This window comes from Trachymyrmex cornetzi, unplaced genomic scaffold, assembly GCF_001594075.2.
Source record: "Trachymyrmex cornetzi isolate Tcor2-1 unplaced genomic scaffold, Tcor1.1 scaffold488, whole genome shotgun sequence".
NCBI classification, from domain to species: Eukaryota; Metazoa; Arthropoda; class Insecta; order Hymenoptera; family Formicidae; genus Trachymyrmex; species Trachymyrmex cornetzi.
In genome coordinates this window covers 125,912-147,625 of record NW_017299706.1, presented here as the reverse complement: position 1 = coordinate 147,625, position 21,714 = coordinate 125,912, and the positions used below count along the sequence as shown (strand labels likewise).

Sequence of the window (21,714 nt, the reverse complement as noted above, 5' to 3'; positions counted from 1 at the left end):
CTCTCTCTCTCTCTCTCTCTCTCTCTCTCTCTCTCTGTCTCTTGCCCCCTTTCTTTCTTTTTAATTCCTTTTTAATCCCTTGCTTCTTTTGCACATCTATGTGAGTCGGAGTCTTATCGTAACATTAAAAAAATTTAAACGGTTCTTTAGGCGCAGACTTCCGATTGATGTGCGCCGCAGCTGCAACTCACGGCGACTCGTGCACAATGCCGATGAGTTATGCACAAGATTGGTTCATGATACTCGCGTGCAATAACGGTTTCTATCAGCATTGTATTCCGCCCGTTTGTAAAACTATGTCTCATTGTCAGATAAAATCCAAGTCGTGGGTGCATACTGCGATAGCCATAATTAATTTTGTATTAGCTTGTTACCTGTGTTATCATGATTATCTACCGCAATACCGTACAGACAATGCTGTACATTAACTAATAGTAATGACCAAGTACGTATTATTATACGTATTATTATATCTAATATTTTTCATAGCGTTTCGCACATCCTGCTTTTTTTTCAGCAGTTACAGTACAATAATAAAGAAGAGAAAGATAGAGTTCTTAATTTTTCAATAATAATATAATACAGCATGTAATATATTCCTCAGTAAGCTTTTTTTTAATTATAAATTCTCAGGACAATCTCGAGATGATCCTTATTTTATGAATAAAGTATCGAGAAAAACTGAAATAAAAACCTTTCTCGCAAAAAATTGGTAAAAAAAAACGAAATTATGGAAAACAAAAGGATATGTTTTGTAAAACATTATTAGTTGGTATATACATGCACGAGGTCTCGACTGATTCAAGCCCGCAGCCCATCTGCGTAAGATTTGCATCTCACGACGGTAACTCGGTGAGACGCGCTTCATCGATTGTAATGCATCGCGTAAATTGAAAATTGTTCGATAGTGTATAATTACGGCCAATAATTATCGTGCTTGCACATGCATCGGCGGTCTTCCCCATGATCCGCGACGCTGGAGGGTACAGCAGCCAATCGGCGACGCGACGGCGAACTTCATGACCGATACAGATGCAAGTTTAATGGACAAGATACCGCCGCGCCGCGCCGCGTCCGGAACTGCACGTTTGCCGGGGGCACCGCCGCGCCCGCGCCCGCGCCCTCTCCGAAGCGTAGGCGTAGGAGGCTTTATTCACGTCATTCACGCGCGCGCGGCTTAAGACATAGCCGGCAATACTCGCAAAAAACCGTCCGTTGCATCTTCCGATCGTTGATCTTTGGCCGCCGCGCTGGAACGAGAACGGTTCTTGGCTCTTTATGCTCTATCCGTGGCGCTCTATTATACAAAATGTTTCAACTATTAGCGTTAAAATCCAGGTATGGAACTCTTTTCAAAAGAGCTATAGGAATAAAGATTTGACAGTTCTGTTAGCGATCTGTTGTTTCGATTCTTTTGTTTTCAATTTGACGGGAAATTTTATTTTATTATATTACATAAAATGGAAGAAAGTCGTAATTATAAACTGTAATGCGTCCTCTACAATACACGGAGTAAGAAGTAGGAGTAAGAAATTGACGAATCACAGTCGAATGTGAGAAGAATAATCGACTGTGATTGGACAATTTCTCACTCCTACTTCTTACTCTGTGTATTGTAGACGACGCATAATTTAACATATAAAAATAAAACTGTCAATTATTATCATACAACATGGAATTTTATAATATGTAACTATGTGTAAACAAGATTCCACAATAACATTCAATCAATAACATTATACCATTCAATAACTGTTTTAATTTCTATCTATTTCTGCGAAAAAAAAAAGTTATAAATCGCGGTAATTTTTATTTCTTATCTGATTAATACAGTTATATCATAAAATAATTAAAGATTTGCAAATACTAAAAAATAATACGAATTGAAATTCAGAATTTATACAGACACGTCATTTTTTCCACATTCTAATTTTATATTTATGCGGTGGAACAACCTAATTTTCTCGCAATTTAACGCCGTGTTTATTGTGCATGGGGGAATAATTTCACATCCCATGAACAATGAGCAGTAACAATTAATTTTTATTCTTATATATCCTTTAATTATAATACTTCGTCTGTATGTATACGAATCCTTTTAATATTTCAACATGATAAAATATGTTTAGGTTTTGTAACAGTTCACTAAAACACATGTAACTTATTTTGCATTATTTTGTATAGGATAAAAGTTTGCAAAATATCTTTATTATAAGTTTATTTAAAATTTTACTTGTACCAAAAAATAATGGGTAAATATTTAGAAAAAGGGAACCACCTCCAATGAATTTTGAAACTTTTTTTGTTAATAACTTTTGTTATTAACATGTTATTAACAAAAAAAGTTTAAAAAATTATGTCTCCTTTCTACTATATAAAACAGACAGTTTCTGCTTTAAAGTATATTTTACAACTTTCCACTTTAAATCGTGAAATTAAAAAGGGTTAGCCAATCTCGCCTGTACTGTCAAGAATTCGTTATTTCTAATTATCTATTGTGAATACTCCGGATGATTTCCATTAAAAAAAGATGGATCCATATTTGGGTTTGAAAAAATTTGTGCGAGAAGCTTTCTTTTCTTTGTGGCTGAGATATTGTGCGTGCATCGCGAGAAGAAAAAGGATGTTAGTGCAGTTACAGAACAGGTCGACGGTGAAGAAGATGCCATGCATGGTCTGCCGGACCGGACTGGTGACCTTTTACTCCCATTTTGGTTACGAGACCCGTTGATCCAGAACTTGAGAAAGTTACACAGATCGATAAAAAGAAGAGGCGATGGGACGATGCTTGATGTCTTGGGCGATCTTACAATCTAATTGTTCGTGACGTCTAGAAGAAGCTTGGTAACTTTCTTTGTCAAAAGTGGGACTAAAACGAGGCCTTTTCCGCCTTTCTTTTACTGAGATTCTGAGCGAATCGATGAGTATACTGCTGTATGTATACACCTGCAAGGTAATTTGAAAAAAATCTAAAAAAAATTAGAGAGTAATTTCGTCCTGATTGGGCTTGGCCGGCGTGGGAATGCACTTGTATATATGTACGTATGAATAGCGTAATACAAACGGTTGATTGACCGTGACAGTGATCGACCGTACAATTTCCTTAATCAACGATCCAGGAAATAAAGATCGCAAATATTGTATCTGTTTGTCTCCTTCATGAATCACACAGTTATATGTGTATACATATAGTCAAGTAGTGTCGATTGAAGACATTGATCTTTCTCTGAAAATGCCGGGACTAAATTATCAAGTCAGTTTCAAAGATTTTCTTGAGGGTTAACTAATAGTTAACACACAGGATGAATACGTAATAAGTTTAAATAAGCTACAGCTGTATTGAAAGTGAATAAATATGTCAATTGTGAAAGTCAATTGTGTATTCTTAATATGTGTCAAATAGGTGATTAAACTAACGCTAATGATAGGCAGCTGTTGTCAATATAGACAGTATAGACGGTAAACGTCTTAAGTAACATCGTGAATTTTGTCGAAACAGCTAAAACAGTCAATAATTGCGAGAAATTGTTTGAGTTTTGGATAATACTATTCTGCAATACCGCGAGGAAAGATGTTGCATATAAAGGAATGTCTTACACGAGAAATTCGAAAGAGAGTCGCTCGACTACTTTCGCGAAGCGCGCGTTCTAAGAATGGGAAATGTGGGTCGAGATCGGGACTTCGAAGTCATCTCGATCGAAACCCTTTCTGCGATTTTCATGTTAAATATCTTATAATCTATAATAAGGGAAATTTAATTCGAAGAACAAAAATGTAATGGTAGTTAAATTCTAAAAAAAAGTTTAGTTTCCAATTTCATCAAACGAGGAAAATATTGGCTTTGACTTTCACATATCATTATTTTTATACTTAATCAAATAATTTGTAAGTTACATGTACTTATACATAGAGGAGAAAGTGATATTATGGCACTCCACTTACATTTTGCACAATAACTTGGTTAATAATCAATATTTAAATTTAAAACTCAACAATTATATTTGTTCAATCGATTCTAGACTTAAAGTTATGAAACATTTTTTACTTAGAACGCTATTATATACACGTAATATAAATTATAGATTAACAGTAGAGTTACAATCAAATAATTATTTTAATATGAAAATCTCAAAAAAGAGGCCGCGAGTAATCAATACGCATAGAGGACTACATTAGCAAAATGCCATACTATTGATAAATTTGCATAACTCAAAATATATACAGTTAAATAAAATGTTAAATAGCAAGCAACATATTCAAATATATTATATGTATTCGCGTGATAATGCGCTCAAGTTAAAGAAAAATGAGGAAGTAGGTGTAAATAAATGCTAAAATGTACCTTAGAAACGTTTCGAAATACTTGAAAGTAAAAATGCATTATCATAAGTGCTGACTATTGAGTATTGGTATATTAGCATGATATAACGGCGAACTACTGAACAAATAATTGCATAAGTAATTAGGATTCGCTATATAATAGCAATATTAAGGAGGATCCACAATATCTACACTGGCCATAATACCATCTTCTCCTGAGAGAGAGAGAAAATATTTTTTTTTATTTTTGAAAGTTCAATCATTCAATTTTTATTTTCTAAGAAACAATCAATCCACATATTGAGGTTTACATGGAAAGTTATTACCTTTTTTTTCGGTACGATAAGGAATTATTCTCGTCGCAGAAAACTCGTTTCCAGAATGTCTATGAAGCACTGATCGTGACATACCGCCTGTGGTCGACGAGAAGCGTTTATAAGATTCCGCGGTAATGGATCCAACCGTAAAAGGTACAAAGGGCTTGGCCTAAAGTCCTGAGAAAAACAACTCGCTACTTTTATGATAACCGCAAAAAATATGAATTTTTCCAGTTTCAAAGAATCCGAGAGATTCGCATTCGTGAAGACACTAACGGCGAAAAAATGCTTAGAATTAGTTCATATTACCACTAACTCGCAAAAGCATGTTTTATATCCGATTAACTGAAAAATGAGATGTTTATACTAAATGCAAATTTTATAACAAGATGTTCTGGTATCATTACTAATTTCTTTGTGAAATTTAATAAGATTTCGTTAAAAACTTATTTTATATTAGTTGATCATATTATAATAAATAGTTAACAAAATTTAATATGTACCTATAGATAATTTAATTATTTACTTAAATTATTTATTTAAATTAATTATTGACAACTCTGATTTACTCATCTTAATTTAATTTAGTATAAAATTTTATATCTGTCAGAGAGAGATAAAACTTATGTCAACTATATATTTAAATATTAAATCTATCATTAAGTTAAAAGCTCTTTAGGAGTACAATAACGACATCAAAGCGGACTTTTGCATACAACGAACAAAATAAATTCGCAACAATATAGTAAAACAATAAATGCCTCTGAAAAATTATAAAGTAGATTTCATATTTTATTCGTTATTAATATTTTATTCGCTATTCAAATTTATATCGTTTCACCTACTTTCGAAGTGTAAAAGTATTTGTCGCAAATATATTTTATTTAGTTTTGTCAGACATCTCTAGAAAGTGAAATTTACTTGTCGTTAGAAGTATATTGATAATCAAACGAAAGTCCTTTATAAATGTTGTCCGATCTCGCAGAATACTGTCACCACATTTGATCTAATGATAAATTACGAGCTTATGCCAGAGATTAATATTACTTATATGTTAGAAAAGCGCACGATGCGCGACAATTCTATTTTAAGTGAAACTAAAATTGCTAACTGCAGTTAAATGAGACTTCTATAATGTTGGCTGATAACGCGAGTACAATCGTTTGTTTGTACAATCATTCGTTTGTAGTATCTTTTCATCATGTGCTAATAATACAGTAAAATAGAAAGGTCCGCTTTCTTTTCCTTTTATTACCATGTAACATGATTAGATAGAACTTACATACTATTGCAGCTGCGTTAAGTTGCGAATAATCTGAAATATGTATTACGTATATACAAAATAAGTTATTTAACTCAATCATCTAATATTCATATAATTATAACTAGGGATGTTCCGATATAATCGAAAGTTTTTCATCATGATTCTGAATGTGTTGAAAGAAGATAGATACTATACATTATAATATTTAATAAATTATTAAATCCACTTTTTATTATTATTCCTAAGCTTTTATACCTATTTTATTTTCATCTTTTTTAATTTGCTTGCCTTATAATATTCTGTGATTGAATTACAAACAAAATTATAGCTTTTCAGCATGATCTTATGCGGAAGAGTCATGTGTCTGTAAAATTTAGATGTATATAACACATCTCGCTATACATCTCGGCACGATCTACTCGTATATTATATACTTGCAACATGATCCAGCTCGTTGATGCGTTTCAAGAAGGAAATTGCTCGAAGTGGGTTAGACGGACACTATTCGCATCACTTCCCTCGAACAGTGTGTTTGACCTATAATATATCGTTACTGGCCCATACAAGATACTTATACCGTTCATATATGAGTTTAATTTCAATCAAAAACATCAATAAAGAAATGTTATATATCTGTCGCATTTCTTTATAAATATTAAAAAAAAAACTTGATTTGTGTTTGTCTTGAAATTCATTCGGGAAAAAATCGTAAATTTTTAAGTTATTATATTTGTTACTGAGTACATTGAAATAATTAATTTTTTATTACGTCCGATTGAGTTACGGGATTTACCGTAATACTTTGAACGTACAGTGTTTATAAACCTGTTTCTATTTATAAACCTTTATCTGACCTACAGAAGTTTCGCTATCTGTTTTAATATAATCACACATACAGATATTTAATTGAATTCACAGTGATACGTAAATGCTAACGTATTTAACATAACAGTATATTAAAAAAAAAGAAAATTATTATATTATACATATAATAACATAGAAGTTACGAAAACTGTATTTTAAAACGTTTCACATCAAAATAATTATTATTAAAAATAACACTAAATAAAAATTTCTAAAAATTGATTTCAAAATTAGTAAATAAAAAATTTCATTTTATGGATTTTAAAAATTAATTTTTATTAAAATCAGATTAGCGCCATTTTGATTTCTGTACATGCTTCAGTAATGTTTCATTATTATCATTTTCACTGTGATGTATTCATCTGAAGAGTTAAAGGTTATAATCATTGTAATATATTCTCATTTGAATGATCGTAGGCGATGATTGATCTAAATAGTATATACTGAATTAATCGTACTCTTTAGGCGGACAACTTGACGTATTGTATCTGCATTATATTGTAAATACAACAATAAGGATCACTTCCTATTCTTTAAAGCAGCCAACCGATTGTGACCGGAACAATAGCGTTGCATGACAACAGTTAGAAGGAAAGTACGTGATGAACAAAGGTGAGCAGCGTCATTCTTGAATTTGCGTTTAATTTTCTGTAACTTTATATGGCACTTCCTCTTGGCGATTTCGTTCCATTTCTTTAAATCTAGATGGTTGCATCGTAAAATAAAAAGTACGCTCATATATCATTTTTTCTCTTCGTAGAAAATTACTCTTAAAAGAACTTTTACTGAGTTTGATTTTTAAGATTATTTGCTACTCTTCTTTCTCTAAACTTAGATTTTATTAGAATTAGTAAAAAATATAATAAAAATAAGTATTTTTTATCAAAGCTACTTGACATATGTATTTATACATAAACATATATATTATATATAATATCAAAAATCAAAACAATTTTATCAATTTTTTTATTACTGATAAATGATTAATATTTGATTGATTATTTAACTGACAGATATACAAGAGAATTACATACTCTTCGATAGATACACGAAAAAATAACATACTTCTTGAATGAGTTACTTTATTGTCACCTGGACATTAGAATTAATTAATTTTGATATGCTGCCTTTTCTTATCAATAAAATGGTACTTTCACTGTATGTAGCTTGTAAAGAAACCGCGAGCTACTTTGCTTTCAGCGGGTACACGCATTTTATATAGCGTATGTATAAAAGTACTTCACTTTCACTCATGTGCATTGTCATTTTATGTCTGGCTGGCTACTATCAATTAGAGTAAACATTAACCAACGAGGTCGACGTAAATCATTGACCGTATTATGTTTACACGTATACTTAATGTGAATTCCTTGTTATAAGCTTATTCCGTGCTAAATCGTTGGATCATTAAGTTAGGTGTGAACACAAACAAGGAAGTAGGTAACGAGACCTGCATGCAAAATCCTATTTTAGAGCGATTAGAACGGAAAAAAATAACTTACAGCGATTACCTCAATACTCAATAGTTTGAAGAAAATTTTGTTTCGTTAGAATTTTACACAAATTAATAATGCACTTTATTAAAATTAGTAGTTCAATTTGTATACAATACTCACATAGAATTAAATATTATATCAATTATACTAAAAGAAAAGATTAATTGCTGCAGCAAATTAGATGGTAAAAAATATGGCGTAGCATTTTTAATTGGTTGCAACAGCCAATTTTTGGATGCTACAGCCAATTGTTGGTTGTATTAGTCTATCCGCAATGTCAGTATAAGATTTCGATTGACTAACGCAACCAAAAATTGGTTGCTACAGCCAATTAAAAATGCTATGCCATATTTAACCATCTAATTTGTTGCAGCAACCAATCTTTTCTTTCAGGATATTGAAAAAGATTTTAACAATAGCTTACTCGATAAAAAATTTTTCATGCATGAATATGTATAAATATGTATAAACATAATAAATATTCATAAATATACATAATTTTACATTAAATATGTCCATACATGTTCATACATCCTTCTTTCTTTTGTAAAATTATTTTTTAATTATTTTTTATGTTTTCACATTACCATTGTTATTTCTATTATACTAAAAAGTAATTTTACAAAAGAAAGAGGGATGTATGAATATGTATAAACATATTTCATATATGTATGTCCATACGTGTTTATGAATATTTATGTATGTTTATACATATTAATGTATAATTTTTCGACATATAGGTTTTTTTTTAAAGAAAAATCAATTTTTCAGATTTCATATTTTAAATAATGTTTATTTTTTGTATAAAAGATAATAAAAAAAAATATGTAAGAAGAAAATGGGCCGTATTCATATAAACATTATTCACGATCGCGTAGCATTTTGAATTTTTATTAAATCACTCGATCGTTTCCGCGAATGACGGCACTCCATAGATCATTCTCGATCTCGATCTTGTGCGCGAAGGGGCCGGACATTGCACATTCCTTGCGGACGTATTACGAGCTGTTGCGAGTTGCGATAACATCGAGTTAGGATGCACCATGAAGGTGCGAATACATCCTTGCGAAGAAGTGGAAGGCACCTCGTTAATCCATTTCATTCTCGAGAGAGGTAACAAACCTCTATTTTATTATTTTATTATACCAGGTAAGTACTAGTTTACGACTTGTATCGAGATTTTATAAGCGAATGTCCTTACATTCAATTACATTCTTTCTGTATGTTCTTATTAACTGGAATAAGAAAATTTTTCATTATATAATAAATAACTCTGTCGCTATTAGCAAAAAAGCTATTTTTTATAGATGGGGCACGTCTCACCGATAATAATAACTTTTCTCGAAATGTAGACGATTGCTTTTTGAGCTTCGAACATATCTTTTTCTCGTCTTTTCATTTTTTCCATCCTCACTCCGAGTCTTTCTCGATAGTAGCAGAAATAACTCCTCACGATCTAGTGTATATATATATGAATGATTGAACTTTCATTTCCATTCACATTGCCATTTATATCGCCGCGAGCGATTAATCCATTTCTCCTTTTAACGCGCGCAAGCATTACTACGTGTCTGATTTATTTTCGCTCACGTTCACCGATGTTTTTCCTTTCACCTCCCTTTGACGTGGCTACTCTCAACTGCTCGGTCAATTCCGCCTCCGGAGAGCATCCTTTATCTTTCACGTGTACCCGGTTGCTTCTTCCTCTCGGATGGTGAACGGCTTTTAAGAGTATCGCACAGATTTCACGCGTTTCACGTGCTACCCGTGAGATGATCGGTGCCGATTTACGATAATCATAACTGGTTTGATAGTATTTTACAGCAAAATGATTTCGATATGTTTTCCTGTACAGCATTAAATATAGATAATTAGTTCCTGCTGGTTTAAAACTAAATATACGTCCCAACAAATATCTATATATTTGTTGATTCTTATGATGGATTTAACGAATACATCTAGATATGGTTAGCACATTGGAGTTTCCATCGCGTCTTGCTCACGAACAATCTTTTTATCGAAATCTCTTCGTTACAGGAATAAGATATTGTTCCTTTCGATTGCAACACAAAAATGTGTGTGATTTGTTCAAACATTCTAACTTTCGCTTAACAAAAACGAGAGGCTAATGTTTACTCTTGCAATTGTGAAATTTCTAATAGAAAGTAATGCAAGTAGTTATTATAATAATTGTGAGCTGAGTTCATAATACATTGTTATAATCATTGTGTTCTGAGAAGAGACGAATTTCTGTGAAGATTGCCATGTAGGCTACGAATAAGATTTTTAACTTACGTGGAAGGGTACCATTGAAAGTAAAGGTTGTTTGTCGCACGATATTGCAGGAGTATTCACAAGCATTCTGTTGATAATTTTATGCGATATACCATAAACTATAATTTTTCATGTGCATATAATTTTTGTTTAAAATTAAAGTATTATCTCTACAGGAAGTTTTCAAATTTTAGAAACATTTCTTTCGCGATTCTTTAAATTAATTAAAGATTAAAAATATATAAGTTAAAACATAAATAAAAAATTATTGCTAATTATAAATTTGACAAATTTGTGATAAAAGTAAACAAGTGTATACACTCGTGTAATTCTTCTCGCAGAATATTAGTGTATATATAATCGTCAAATTTGCAAGAAGTCGAATACCAGGAATAATTCGCAAGTGTTTCGCAACCTCGTGAACGAATACAATCCGCGTTTGCTTCGAGACAGCGTGCCTACATCGCTTTAAATAATAAAGCGGCGTCGGACATAATTGCAAGCCGTAATGTAATAAATAATACGGCGCGGCAAAGACGTGGATTACCACGTATAAAGCGGACGATAGAAGGTGCACGAATAATTAGTCTGCGATTGCGAGCAAATCAAGTTCTTTGCTACCGTTACGAATCCCGCGAAATGAATGTGGTATGGTATTGAGGCGATATAGAGATCTCACTCTTTTGACGTCTACGCACACACATGTAACACATTTGAAAGGATAGAGATCATTAACAATTTCTCTGACGAATTTGTCGACTTTTTTCAAAATAAAAATTCAAGTGTAAATTTTAATTTATACTAAATTTTAATTTTATACTGAAATTGATCAGAAGTATTATGTTTCTCTTTCGTTATTTTCTTGTACAAATAATAACGGAAAGACTTTTTTATTTCGAAAAATATAATAATACACAAACGGTTAGTGAGACAATTGAAAATAAAGAATTGAACAAAATTTTATTCAACAAATAATATCTTCGTATAAGACTGCTGTTGAGACCAGAAGCATTAATCTTGATAATTATGTTAATTTGTTCATCAATTTATATACGACTAGTGTTGAGACCAGTAACATAAATCTTATCAATTATTATGTTGCCATAATACAGAATGATGTTAATAATTGTTTGCATGCTATAGAATATATAAGAGACACATAAGGGTTAAGAACATGAGAATTAATTTATTGAGGATGACTGCAGAGCATTTTTATTTGTTGACTACATTTGATTCCGATATTTTTTGCAATTATGTAATAATTTTACATCTTTTATGTACATTATTGCGACTGATAAAGATTTTGTAAAGTTGAAACTAGTTTCGCGTGATTTAATGTAATTTTAACATTAAAATTATTATAATAGTTATTATTATAATTATTATTATAGTTATTATATTTTAACATCTTATTATTCGCACGTCTTTGGCCGTCATTTATATATAATTATTGTGAAATAATACTTTTTTAATATTGATAATGTTCAAATACGATCCTTAAAAAATGTGAAATTGTGAGAAATGCCCAGGTATTATACTAATGATGAAGAGATGTGCGTTCTGTGAGTGAGATGCATAAGCATCTTTAACTCTCGTTGAATCCTATGCGCGTTCACTCTCTCACACCTTGACCTTCCTCAACCGGGAAGTCAACAACACCCTCGGGGAGTACGTACGAGCACGTAAAAGCGCATGTATAAACGTGTCCATTATGGCACGTCGGCCGACACGAATGTAATTTCAATGTAGTTCATTTTCAGGCGACGAGAAACTAGCGCCCATTATTACACGTTTATGTAATTAAATAGATAATCAGTTCCTTCCAATTAACATTTCTAACGGTCTCGAATATCTCGTCATTACATTAAAAAAAGATGAAATAAACTTCTTGGAACGTACTTTTCATGATTATTTATTTATTTATATGTAATTTGTTTATTTCTCTTGCTTGAATAAGATAATTCATTACGGTATTTTTTATAATGTGCACTGAGATATGCTCTACATATATAATCCAATTTTTATTTTTTAAATATATTATATGTTTTTATATTTAGTTTATGTTACGTTTTCTCTCGCAAACATATCATTCTATTTCTTATTTCTACATACAAAGAGATAGAAAAATATTTCGATATCCGACATCATACGTTTGTCTCAATTTTACTGTATAACATTTGTTACCTGACGAGAGCTGATTCGCCGAGAGCACTTCATCCTCCCCAGGTTGAAGACGTACTTCCATTTTTTTCAGACGTGAATGTAGATCTCTCGTGTGTAGAAAGAGAAATAGTGTACTAGATATCGCTACTAAAGCGATCAGCTCGATCGTCCTATAAGCAAAAAAATTACAAATCAACTAATACGACATTACATTATATAATTATACGAGTATATTCAATTATATTATATTAATTTTATGTTATTATTCATTATTCAATTTTTTTTCTCAACTTGCAAAATATTACTTTTCTTTTTTATGCGACAAATGGTAATATCTGTTCGATTTGTAAACAATAAAGAATTTAATTTGCAATGATAATGGAATGATATTGCAACGCCGAGCCCTTTCGCAAGTTAAATATTACAAGCCGATCGTCATCTAGGTTGATAGTGAGGGAATCAGGGCACGGCGAAGCCATCCATCTCGTAATTGGTTGTCCCGTCTGAGAGATGATGTTTCTTTGTATGACCTGGTTCTTGGAGAATACTCATCGACCGTGAAGCTTGACGGTCGCTTCAATTTCGCGGAGATCGACGCAACAGGTGCATCATTTCTGCATACATTCGCATAAATACGATTGAATTGAAAAGTGACGATATGTTAAACTATACATACACATACGGAAAAGTCATGGAAAATTCTTACCTTTCACAGACCTGGCAGATTTATTCGAAAAAAAAGACCCATTTTTAAGATTATAGTCATTTTCGAACTGTGATATGGAATGTGATACGTCTTGTAAGATCTTTGAATTTTGTGGTACATAAGCGTTATTAATTAATTGCAAAATGTAAAAGGCCGTGAAGGAAAGTACTGTAACACGTTATTAGCTTAAGGCCTTTTTCAGTATATTGTTGCCCTGGAGCCCTTCCGTTTAACAAGCTGTGTAATACACACGGGCAATAGCAACGGCATCGCGAATCATCCCGTGATAGCAGTCGTTATTCGTACGGTATATCATAAATAATGCAATAAACGTTGCATTAACGCGATACAGGCGGCGCACGCGAGACCATTGTAATCGATTCCTTCCACGATTATGAGTACCAAGATTGCGCGATGCAATGCATAATAAATCGCGAAGCGCTTTTATTATCGAGCTCACCGGTAATCCTCGACCTGACAAAGAAAGCATGTATAAAGAGAAATAATTGATTTTCCTCATGTCGTTCGTCAGCGATCAACCTGGAAGAATCACATCGGCAGTCACGATTAAAGAACCATGCCGAAATGAAATTCGTTCTAAATGCCTCAATACTTTTTTCATATCCGTGAATGTATCGCTATATAATCTCTGATCCAAGTCTATAATATACCTGATCTCGTGCGACTGCCTTAAGAATCCCATGTAATCGTCCTACATACAACTTTGACTTCGAATACGTCGCCTATTCTGTAATTTGATACAGTTGTGCTGTAATTATTTACACCGCCGTTACAGCTGCATACAATCTAATCCTTATTTTAGATACGTCTATGTCGTTGCACGGGAAATTGAGTATTTCTAGAAAGACTTTTATCACTTTAATATATGTATGACTATACATATTTATGAATATACAAAAATTATTAAAATATTAAAATTATTCAATAAATATTAAGTCAAGATTATAACCACAAGAGAGAGAGAGAGACAGAGATAGTGAAATAAATCTTCATTATCATTACTTTTATATCAATTTTATATACTTTGAGTGAAATAATAGATGGAATTGTACGTTAGTTACATTTGAAATTGCAAATAATATTTTTAATGTTATCGTTCTACTTCTATCTTTCATTATAATTTAATTTCACAAATAATCGCAATTTGAAAGGTAATTGTACTGCCATTGAAGTCGCATAATTTTGTCATTAGCGCATGGGAATCGAATAATTCAGAAAATACAAATATTCGTAAAAAATTTCTGAATTTAAGAAAGTTAATACTAAAATAACTATAACCTAATTCCTAGAGAAAGATTATTATTATGTATAAAAATTGTCTTTTTCTAAGACAAAAACAATTACAAAAATTTATATTTAATTACGCGTCTTGATGATTTCGTATTATTCACATAACATTCGTCAATCTTCTTTAATTTCTTAGATAGAGTTATTATACGTAATTGAATCATTATGTCTTGCTTTGTTTTCTGTTCTTGCGTGACTTTTTTATATCGTATAAGTACTTCATTATAATTAAAAGTCGAATAAGATTTGCAAGTGCTTATCGATATTTGACTTAAATGCTTAATTGAAATCTATAAATATCCACACTCATCTTAAATAATATAAACATAATATATGTATGTCAGCCACATAGTTGTGGTTAAACCAGATTTATAAATTTGCAAAATTTATTTGATTCTTTTTTGCTTATATGATATACTTTCAATATATACTATATACCTACTTTGGATACCAGTTTTCGAGATTTAAACGATATTTTCATTAAGCACAAGACGAATTTATGGCTTTACGGTCTACTAAACGCCTCATTAGGAAATCTTAGACATTAACCGTGTGAGATGCTAAGTATTTCGTGGGAAAAGCCCTGAAATTCTTCCGAAACAAATGCTGAAGAGATTTTCGTCCACTGCATTAAAATATAATGGCAATTAGTGTTCTTGCGATTTGATAAGATCGAAATAATTTTACAAAAAAGAAAACGAGATATTTTTACAGAAAAAAGATGAAAGAACTTAAAACGTATAAGTTTTTATTGATTTCATAAAAACCTTAAACATTACATACGTATAGAATCAATCGTTATTTTTTTAAATCGAGCGTTGACATTAAAGTATGCTAATGTTATAACAGTACACAAAAAACAAGAATATATATAATATATATTATGCTTTTTATTACTTGTACTTTTAAAATCATGCATATAAAATTTTAAATTAAAACGTTCCAGAATTTCAACTAATTTGAATTAAGTTTTTCTAACGCTTTATAAAGAACTTTTCTTAAAAAACAAAATGAGATACTGTATTCATGTACAGGTATAAAATTTTTTTACGTGTGAGTTACGAGAATATCTATAATTTCTCAAATTATCTACAATTTGATTCCAGCAATTTGTATGTATACTGCAAATCACTATCTTTCGCCATAATCCGTCGCGCCGATGCCGCTAGTTTCCTCGAGGATATACAAGGACGTTCTCCAGTATTCCATCGAGGCTCTTCCGGGCTTATCGGCGAAACGTAAGCAGATCTACTCGAGGGAAAAGCGAGAAACGAACGGTATCGTTCTGGCGGACGCAGTGTCAACGACACACGGAGAGAAGGGAACCGTAAGCTCTTAGGAACGCGTTTATATATACCGTAACGGGGTACATAAAGGAGCACCGTGTACATATACCTTGTGTACATAATAGCGAACGCGTATCGGAAATCCAATTGTCCTGCACGGTGAGAACATCGCGTGTAGGTATTCGATTCGTGAAATGTGCCAGCGAGAACTGATGGCAAGAATGTTCAAGCGTTAGGAATTTCTACTCCAACGTGCGAGTACCTACGTGCCGTTGGTTAAAGAGGTTTACGGGTCAGATCGGTTGATACTATTGTGGCCTAATTTTAAAATTGCAGATCATATCCTAGGTGACATATATGTTGCATAAGATACCTTTTAAATATCTTACGTAAATATGTTGTCGAGAAAAAGAATAAACGAGGTGATAAGTAAGTGATGAACTGTGTATGCGTGCGCGCGCGTGCTACGTGATAGGAAAATGTGTTCTAGTAATAAAAAAAAAAAAAAAAATTTTTTTCTTATTGTCAGAAGTACCGTTTACATTAGAATTTTATTACACTGTTTTGCATTAGGTTATTATATATAAATATATAATTGCGGGAAATGATTGTTGTCTTTTCAAATGATTTATTTTAGCATCCATGAGAAACAGGAAAGAGGAAATAAAACGTGCCTGAGTGAAGCACTCAGCGCATTCAGACGCGTGCAAGTTTCTTTTGATTGTACTGTTAATTTCATTAAATTTCTTAAATGTGTGTTTTTCTCAGAGACTCGATCTTACATTCTGATATACCATAGAAAAATATTTACGATTATGGAAGAGGGATGATCATGCGTTTTGTTTTAATCTTTCGTAATGGATCGTGGTAACGTTGGCAGACGCAACAAAGCCGCGAGGCAGCGCAGAGATTCGTGCTGAAATTGCAATGCAACTTTTGATCGCGGTCGATGCACCTTCCGACAATGCTGCTCGTTGCAATACAACGACCACAATTGACTTTAACGAGCGCGCGTATATGATAAATTATTGCCGTCGCTACAGCCAAAGCCGTATTCCAATAAAGCTCCGTGAAATGTATCTACTTCATAAATTCTCGGTACGTTCATTCACTCTCTGTAATAGATTATTTTACATAAATATAAAATTTCGTCGCTATTTCTCTTTTGATTATTACACTGTATTTAACGTTGCAGAAACAGTTCAACTATACGCACGGAATCGTATTTCATTAACATCTTCAATTATATTTTTTTATTTACGGAGCACGTTATTATTTCAATCCAGTTGAACGGGTTCTTCGGTACTTTTGTTGGTAGATATGTGCCGGATGTCCTGATCAATTATGATATCTTTCAAAAATACAGATTCCCTTCTCGGTGCGGTGAAAAACGCATCTGCATATACATATGTTCAAAGTTAACCGTAGGTAAGAGATTATAAGCGTACGCACGTCTGACCCATGTTAATTTGCGACTTTTTATACACTTAAACAGACATGCCCTCTGACATTATGCATACTTTATTAAATCAGATTTTATGCTCGACGTACAGCTGGCTATCTATAATATATCTGTTGATATGAGGGAGGTTGTTTCTCTATAATGGAAATATTCTCGAATGGTGGGCAATCTTCTATATGGCCACTTAACGGGCATTATCGTAGTCACACTTAATTGCGTTATATCCGCTCAAGTGTATTCGTGGCGAATACTTGATATCGTCACGGAGAAGTCGGAAGTGCGAGTAGACGGGATTTCACGTGGCGAGAGAAGTGGCCGATAATGATAGTTCTGATACGCGAGACTATCCAGGAACCCTTACTCTATTTTATGGCAGTGACACCTCCTCGCAATCTCGCATCCCGCTCTTCAATGCCTGCAGTTGCTCGCCTCATTTACGGCAACGGACCTCATAACTTTTATTTATAGATGGTGGAGATTCATTATCGCGAATACGCGCGGTTTTCTCGATCGGGCAGCAAAATTCATCACGCGGGACGAGCCGCAGAAACGAGACAAATGGATCTGCATTCTTGCAAACGTCACGATGGTTCATCACTCACGTAGCAGAATTCGTAATTATCAACTGTATTAATACGAGATAAATGAAAGATGCGGAACGACGATGTTTATCGCGTTGCATGATTCCTAGTGTAAGTTGCAAAATTTTTTATTCATAAACAACCTCTTTCATCATTAAAAAAAAGGTCATGTTTCATCAATGATGCTCTAAATACAAATTTATTTGAAATAAGAAGATAAGGAATTATCTAACGTTTATTAAAGTTGAATATATTTCTCTGGTAAATTCCTTTTTTGAGATTAACGCTTGAGAATGCAGATATTTTGCTAAAAAATCAACATTTATTATACGGGATGTTTTCAAATTTGCGCCCGCGAAGTACAAGACGTGATACTTTATATTAAATGAAACAACTTTTTCCTTTAACGAAATTGCGTCCAATAAATAATTTTTGCGCTTATTTGTTGACTTCAACCTGCTCTCCTACAAGAACTACTTATCGGACGCAATTTTGCTAAAGGAAAAAGTTGTTTTTGTATTAAAACGAACAACTTTTTCCTGTAATAAAATTACGTTCGATAAATAATTTTTGCGTTTACTCGTACAACTTCAATCTGCTCTTCTGCAAAAACTACTTGTCAGACACAATTTTGCAAAAGGAAAAAATTATTTCTTTTATAGCTTCTTTTATAGTTTCTTTTATATATTCTTTTATCTATATTTCTTAAAGTATGACGTCTTATACTTCGCGAATTTGAAAACACTCTGTAGGTAGATAAACAATTATCTAATCTTAATAAACGTATATCATAAATTATCTATAATATTTTATAAATAAATAATGAGAATTTGTTTCTCAATTAATCTTAAACTATGTGTTTATTTTCTATGTGTTCATTTCTAATTTACGGTATCTAATATACTTAATTTAAATCTGACAGACATTTAATTTACACAATTCTTAATTGTGTAATTACGAAATGTTTATACATATAATATTGAATAATTACAAAACTTGATACAATATATTGGGAGTAGAGAATGCAAAGTGCCATCTTAGATCTATCTGTTAGGAAGGAGTCCTATTTACCGCATTCTACAATGTAGACCACCAACGTTCGTTTATGACTTATGACTTCACGCACGCTTGAGGCTTGAGGAGGTCAATCGCAGGAAGAAATCGCAGGCTGATAAACCATACATTTGCAAACGACATGGAGCACCCGAGAATCGACCATTCACGATTTTCTCGCGCGGTTCGCATTATTTTGCCATGATGAATCGATTTGTCACATAGCTCATCGCAAGAGTCTTCTTGGTCACGAGACCTTTAACTTGTTAGCTCGACCCTGATCCCGACGCGGTGTCTGAATACGATGTTTGGCGATATGCCTTTCTTGTCGCTAACTTTATGTTTATTTCAAAAGTAATGACATATTCATGAGATGAAATAGGTATAGAAAATCTTACGTAAAGTCACTCATGTCATTACGTCCCGTCCATCGTATTTTGTGTCGCAAACTTAAGTTTACGTACATAGGACTGATAAAAGAATATCTGAATACTGAAATAAAATATTTTTTGCAGTCATCTACTTTCTTAGATTTTCTGTGACACGTAGTGTAAATTATTTAGACTAATCTATTACTGGTGGTACAGCCAGAAAGACCGATTTTTTTGTACAAAATATATTTTTTATAAAAATAAAATGTTTCATACTTTTCTAAGAAAAATGTATTCCAAATTATTTTATATGTATTAGATTCATAATTTTAAGAGAATGTTTGAAAATTTATGCTCCGCATAATATCTAAAGACTATTAATTATAAACTTACGTTAAAATTACGATAGAGAAATACATCGCGTTGCACCAATGTAATTAAAGGTAGCGCATTTTAATTAGATGAATAATCTAATACTAATAATGTAATCATATTTCATATTTAAAGAATACAAAAATGCAACGTTTTCATTATACCTATGCGATTTGTATAAAATTAATCGTTCACTTTCTAACTTATGTCCATTACGCTTGTATTTTTTTAATTTTATATTATGCAATTCAGCGATGTATAAATTATACGATCATTGCATATTCGAAATTTACATATTATTTTTTGAAAAAAATTAGTATTACACAATCTAGCTACTGTCTAAAATTTATATATTCAATTTTATATTTTCTTCTCTATTTTATTCTTTAACGATGTTAATGTTCTATCTTTTGAGAGAAAGATTGTGTAAAACGATTTTAAAAATAAACACTAAGATTTCTATCGACTTTCTTTTTTCTCTTCTATCTCTCTCTCTCTCTCTCGTCAAATATTTAATTTTGAAACACAGAAAATAGAGAAGGAGATAATATAATATATTCTTTACGTTCTGTTATTTATTTTGAATATTTTTATATGTACCATACCTGTACATTAAAAAAATTGAGTTTTATAAAAAAAAATAAAAAAAAATAAAATCACACACGAAAAAGGCTTGTTCAGGGATCGAGAAGGTAGATGGTCGCTGGTTAAATTGAGTCACCACAGTGTACTTAACGGTTAAATACCTGGGCTCGTTATAGAGGATATACGCCGGCAAGATACGGTATCCCTTCGTGCACTCTCATGCTGTATGCGCAGATAAATATTGATAACATCGTAGAAGATGTTAATCGTACGCGCGTATAATTAGGCGCCTTTAATCGCGTTCGACATCCCGAGATAGCCTCCTTACCTCTTGGGAACGGGCACTCTCCTTTGCCGCCACATGTTCTCCTTCGGCATCCTGCCACTCCTTTCGAAATCCGGTCTTTTCTATACAAATTCTTCTTGGCGGTAATCAAACGATATCCTAGGAGATTGCGGTGGTCACGTGCGATCCATTGGAGAACGATTTGTAGTCATCGGACACTTGTGTCTTTCGGCGCGCGGATGCTGCCGAGCTTTGACAATGGTCACTCATAAAGTCCATTCACTGAATCACTGCTGAATGACAATGACGACAACGACCGGCAACAAGTCGAAAAAACGTTAGTCTATGTCGAATGCTCGCCGTCAGGTGGAAACGTCAGCCGTTGGATTCCCGCAAGCGAACGATTTTCCTGTCGATCAACACCCGCTACCAGGTCAACATCCTCCGATCGGTCTTGTTCAGCGAGCGCCACTGATTGTGTGAATAACTTATTTACGACATCGTGATTGATGTAATTTCGTTCAATTCGAATCGGAGATTCATACAGGTCTCGGATAACGAAACGTGTGTGCGGCGACCGTCTCCGTGGATGTTTTCAGTCATCGGTCTTTCGACGAACGTGTAACCGCGTTCGTAAGAAGATGCAGAAGGATGAGAGACATCCGCTCGCTCGATCTCCACCGACCTGTCTGCCGGTCAACACGCGACTGCCGTAGAGTGCAGACCCTGCAGACACCGCAGACGGTGCGGACTGCCGCTTTTCTTCGTCGTTTCGGAGCCCCGGTGCCGCGTGGACGCGAAATGCGGAGACGACACGACACGACATACGATACGCTCTATTCCGCGTCCGCGCTCCGTTACTTGGTGGCACGTAATGCCGCGATTCTACTCCACATTCGCCGTGCCATCCTACCCGGGCCTCCTGTTCCGGGGCCGCTTCCACCACACGTCACGACCGCGACGCCGACGTATGCATCGAGTGAAGGGAAGAAGCGCTCGTTTTCAG

At 33.2% G+C, this 21,714-nt stretch overlaps 1 protein-coding gene across 2 annotated transcripts in view; it reads right to left on the bottom strand.

The window, feature by feature from the left end:
- Positions 1–21,577, bottom strand: part of pip (heparan sulfate 2-O-sulfotransferase pipe) — a 27,576-nt gene extending 5,999 nt beyond the window's left edge. The window contains exons 1-2 of one of the 2 annotated variants that reach the window (XM_018514074.1): positions 20,751–21,577; positions 12,720–12,868 (exon numbers count right to left, since the gene is read on the bottom strand). In XM_018514074.1, the coding sequence (XP_018369576.1) occupies positions 12,720–12,868; positions 20,751–20,800 (199 nt within the window). In that variant the 5' untranslated portion in view covers positions 20,801–21,577. Of the gene's footprint in view, positions 1–12,719; positions 12,869–19,112; positions 19,142–20,750 lie in introns of those variants that run through there. The other variant, XM_018514075.1, reaches the window with a different exon arrangement.
- Between the last annotated feature and the right edge of the window lie 137 nt (positions 21,578–21,714).